This window comes from Penaeus vannamei, chromosome 8 (genome assembly GCF_042767895.1).
Source record: "Penaeus vannamei isolate JL-2024 chromosome 8, ASM4276789v1, whole genome shotgun sequence".
NCBI classification, from domain to species: Eukaryota; Metazoa; Arthropoda; class Malacostraca; order Decapoda; family Penaeidae; genus Penaeus; species Penaeus vannamei.
In genome coordinates, this window is record NC_091556.1 from 666,498 (window position 1) to 671,497 (window position 5,000).

Sequence of the window (5,000 nt, forward strand, 5' to 3'; positions counted from 1 at the left end):
TATATGAAGAAAAAAAATGTGTGTATAATGAACACGAGAAATGTGGACAAATAAGAGAAAACATTCAAACATAACAACGAGATGCTGAGATGTGGTTCATCATGTGAGATGTTTCAAAGGTGTAATTAGTTTATAGATACAGGAATTGATGAGGCACCACACCATCAGTGACAACGTAATACACAGTAATAAATCAATAAATAATTGCTCATAGAAATGTATATATAATATGCATGCACAACATATTCACACACACACATGGATAAAACAGACACACATACACACAAGCGCAAAGGAACAGATACGCAGCACATACACATAGAGAAAGATACATATACCCAGATAAACATATAGATGAATATACAAGTAGAGAAAGAACGAGAGAGATTAATAAATATAAATACATATTTCCGTCCAGCACATGTCACGTGATAATTCTACAGCTTTGTAAATCACAAACTGGTTGTCTCTTTTACCTTCTCTTGCATTTATCCTTCGTAAAGTACCTTGTGCTTGAACCTCGTAGATTCACCTCAAAGCCGTTCCTCGTCGGGTACACACACACACACACACACACACACACACACACACACACACACACACACACACACACACACACACACACACACACACACACACACACACACACACACACATATATATATATATACATATATATATATATATATATATATTTTTTTTTTTTTTTTTTTTATATATATATATAAGTATGAATATCTAAATGTTTAAGAAAAGGAAATACAACGATAGAGAAGTTGATACATAAGTTTCTCCTTTTCCTGATGATGCTCGTTCCCTCCTCCTTGAACGGATTCGCGCTGGGTCACATATAAAAACAAGGGTAATACCACAATGGCAATCACAGACACAATTTTGACACTGCATCGCCCATCGTCACAAAAAATGTCGTTGCGTTCACCGACTCAGCACCCTCAACGTTTGACATTTTTTGGCTTCCTCGGTCGTGGTTTAAGAGGAAAAAAAAACACAGGAAGTTTCCCCGTCGCTTTCCTTCGGGTGACTGACGAGTTCCAAATTGCTTTTCGATTTTATGCTTGCTCATGTACCTGCTGACGTGGGCGTTCGCAGTGTAACCTCTGCTTCACCGTCGTCTTAAATCAACGTTAAGCATCACTCGTTCCACAAGAACCCTTGTTGTGGAACGAGTCCTCCCTATATACCATCCAGCAAGAGCATGAAACCGTAAAAAATAACTTTATGTTGCCTGATAAGTTGCAAACAAGACAGCGCAGGACAGACCAAGTTGGAGGCAGGATTAGTGGATTATTCGAATGGCCGACCTCACTAGGGACGAAGGCAATGAAGAAGAAGAAGAAAAGATTATATACTATCCAGAGAGACTGTAAATGCTCGCCTTGGAGAGAAGGCTCGTGGCCATCAGTACTGGACCCCCCCCCCTACCCATTGCAAGCTCGAGGCTGCCCTCTGCAACATTCCGGTTCTTTCAAAGCATGGCCGTTGTTGCAGTTACTTTTGCTTTCTTGTGATCTTGACGTTAGATTACTGTAGTTATTTTTTTGTGGTCGTGCTTTGCTTGGTTGCCATTTTCGCCTGTCAGTGACGAATGATGACTTCAGAACCGGTTTCGAAATCGATCTCGTGATTTTCGGTTTCGGATTAAGTGAGCGAAGCGCTTCGAACGGGTCGTGAAAAGTAGAATGGAAGATGCGCGTTTGTGTGTTTGTTTGCTTGTCTGTGTGTATACGTGTGTCTGTCTATGTGTTTGTGCATGGGTGTGTTTGTTTGTCTGTGTGCGTTTTTGTTTTTTGTCTTTGTGTGTGTGTTTATTTTTTTGTCTTTTTGTGCGCGTTTTTGTTTTTCTGTGGATGTGTTTTGTCTTTTTGTCTTTGTTTGTCTGCGTTCGTTTGTTGTTTGGTTGTGTGTGTGGTTGCATGCGTATACCTATCTTACCCCGACGTAGCCAGCCTCGCATGGATGTTCTCTAGCGTCAGATACGGGAGTTGTACAACCGAGTGTTCATCCCAATGGACCGCAGTTGTGCAGTGAACCCGTTTCTTTGGCATTTGTTATTGTCGTTGTTGTTATTGTTGTTTTTGTGGGTCGTTGGATGGTCAAAATTTGGTTGTAGTTCATAGTATAGTGATTGTGGATTTTTGCTTATAGATATAGTTCTGTAGAATGTGTGTTGTTAGTAGTTTGTAATGTGAAATAATGGTACATCTACAAATCTGATCATAATCTGAGATAAAATGTGTTCCATTTTGAGAATTACCTAATATTGGCTTTTTTTTCTCTCCATCCTTACACCCGCTTTAAAAATCATATCCTCCCTGCTTCTCGCCTGCCCCTCCCGATACCCATGCCCCATACCCCTGCCTCCCTCCTTCCCTCCATTTCCCTGCCCCTTTCTCTGTCCTTATGCCCATCATTGCCCCTTGCCTTCCATGCCCTCATACCCCACTCCTGCCCCTTACCCCTGCTTTCTCCCCTTCCTCCATTGCCCCTTTGTCTCCTTTCATGCCCCATACCCTTGCCCTCTCCTCAACCTCCTCCTACCCCCACCTCCTTCCCCTCCTCCCTACCCCTCCTACATACCCGTCCCTCTTTCCCTTCTATACCCATACCCCTCCTTCCTGCCCCTCCTCCTCATACCCCCATCCCTTTCCCCTCCATACCCATACCCCTCCTTCCTGCCCCTCCTCCCTACCTCCTTCTCCCACCCCTACCCCTTTCCCTTCCATACCCATACCCCTCCTTCCTGCCCCTCCTCCCTACCTCCTTCTCCTCCTCCCACCCCTTTCCCCTCCATACCCATACCCCTCCTTCCTGCCCCTCCTCCCTACCTCCTACTCCCACCCCCACCCCTTTCCCTTCCATACCCATACCCCTCCTTCCTACCCCTCCTTCCTCCCTACCTCTTACTCCCACCCCCACCCCTTTCCTTTCCATACCCATACCCCTCCTTCCTGCCCCTCCTCCCTGCCTCCCTCCACCCCCCCCCCCCCAGGACGTGGTGCAGCAGATCACGAACCCCAACCGACGCAGGAGAGGGGCCTCGACGCCCGACGAGGAGGACCTCCTGGAGTACGGGGCTGACGGGGGGGCGGGCGCTCTCGCCGAGGGGCTTCCGCAGCTCATCGTGCCGCTCCTGGTGGGTTTCGGGCTTCGGTCTGTCGGTCTGTTTTTTCTTTTCTTTTCTTTTTTTTTGGGGGGGGGGGGGTTCTGGGTGGAGAGTGGGGGGCTCTTTCGCGCTTTCGCTCGGTCTCTTTCTTTCTCTTTCTCCTTCTTCTTCTTCTTCTTCTCCTTCTCATTCTCTCTCTCTCTCTCTCTCACTCACTCTCTTTCCCTCTCCCATTCCCTACCTCTCCCTCTCCATACCTCTCTTTCTGTCTCTCATGTTCTCACTTTCTCCCCCCCCCCCCTCTCTCTCTCTCTCTCTCTCTCTCTCTCTCTCTCTCTCTCTCTCTCTCTCTCTCTCTCTCTCTCTCTCTCTCTCTCTCTTTCTCTCTTTCTTTCTTTCTTTGCCTCTCCCATTCCCTACCTCTTCCTCTCTCTACCTCTTCCTCTCCCTATCTCTGCCTTGCCCTACCTCTCCATACCTCTCTTTCTCTCTCTCATGTTCTCACTTTCTCTCTTTCCCTCTCCCTCTCTTTCTCTCTGTTTCCCTCTTTTACATACCCATTGATAGTTGAGGAATAGAATAGCGAAAGTGGACGTGTTTCAGTTACAGTGAGTGGAAATAATACCAATAGTAGCGATTAAAAAGAAAACATTATCGGAAATAAGCTCTCTGTCTCTCTCTCTCTTTTATCTCTCTCTCTCTCTCTCTCTCTCTCTCTCTCTCTCCCCTCTCTCTCTGTCTCCTCTCTCTCTCTGTCTCCTCTCTCTCACCTCTCTCTCTCTCTCTCCTCTCTCTCCTCTCATATCCTTCTCTCCTTCCCTCCTTCCCTCCTTCCCTCCCTCCCTCCTTCCCTCCTTCTCCTCCCTCCCTCCCTCCTTCTCCTCCTTCTCCTTTTTCTCCTCCTTCTCCTTTTTCTCCTCCTTCCCCTCCTTCTCCTCTTTCTCCTCTTTCTCCTCCTTCTCCTCCTCCCCCTTTCCTCCCACCCTCGAAACCCCTCCCATACCCCTCCCGCCCCTCCACCGTCTTAAAAGCGCCCTCCCTCGGTCTCTTCCCCCGCAGCGCAACCTGTCGGAGGCGTCCCGCGAGGCCCCGCCGGAGGACTCCTGCATCCAGCGGCCTCTGTGCGAAGCCAACGCCGCCCTCACTCACCGCTACGGCGCCCTCGGCCGCGTCGTGGGCGCCTTCGTGTCGAACGTCGCGGCCAGGGCGCTCGTGGGGTCGGATCCGCCTCGGTACCAGCTGGCCCTCGAGGCGTCGCAGCGAGGGCGGGCGTCGAGGGAGGGCGCGGAGCCTGCCTTCTGCGCCGCCCAGTTCCCGTGTCTCGGCCGCGACGCCAACGCCACCTCGCTCCGCTGAAGACAGATGGCGCTGGGTCAAAGGAAGGATTGAAGGGCTTTGTTATCTATTCATGTTCAATGGGTTTCGCTATATTGATTTTGGATTTCTTAATGTGTTATTGAGGGATTTATGATAATAGTTTTATAAATAATTCCCCGTAGAAGGTAGAGGGCGCAGGCCTAGAGGAAGCAATTGCGAAAGGTTTAGCAATATCGTTGTTTTTTTTTTTCTCCAGTCAGTTGAAGGAATCACCAAGTTATATATATTTTTTTAATGGTTGTATTATCTTGATCTTGTTATCGCTATATGATATTTTAGGACTATATAATAATTATCCGCTGATGATAGAGGGCGCTGGGCCAAAGGAAAGAATTACGACAGGTTTTGTTATGATTTTAATTGTCTAATTATTTTGGTTTTGCTTTCCTTCTATGTCATTATGGGTTGTGTAATCAAAGGTTTATTATTATTATAGATTATTGTAGGCTTAATTACCATGGTTTTGTTATCATTACCATTCTGAAATAATGCGAATCGG

At 47.3% G+C, this 5,000-nt stretch overlaps 1 protein-coding gene across 1 annotated transcript in view; it reads left to right on the forward strand.

The window, feature by feature from the left end:
- Window positions 1–4,574, forward strand: part of LOC113818523 (mediator of RNA polymerase II transcription subunit 1) — a 23,234-nt gene extending 18,660 nt beyond the window's left edge. Inside the window, exons 6-7 of the mRNA XM_070124140.1 lie at window positions 3,011–3,154; window positions 4,184–4,574. Coding sequence (XP_069980241.1) covers window positions 3,011–3,154; window positions 4,184–4,480 — 441 coding nt within the window. The 3' untranslated portion in view covers window positions 4,481–4,574. The remainder of the gene's footprint in view (window positions 1–3,010; window positions 3,155–4,183) is intronic.
- The last annotated feature ends 426 nt before the right edge of the window (window positions 4,575–5,000 follow it).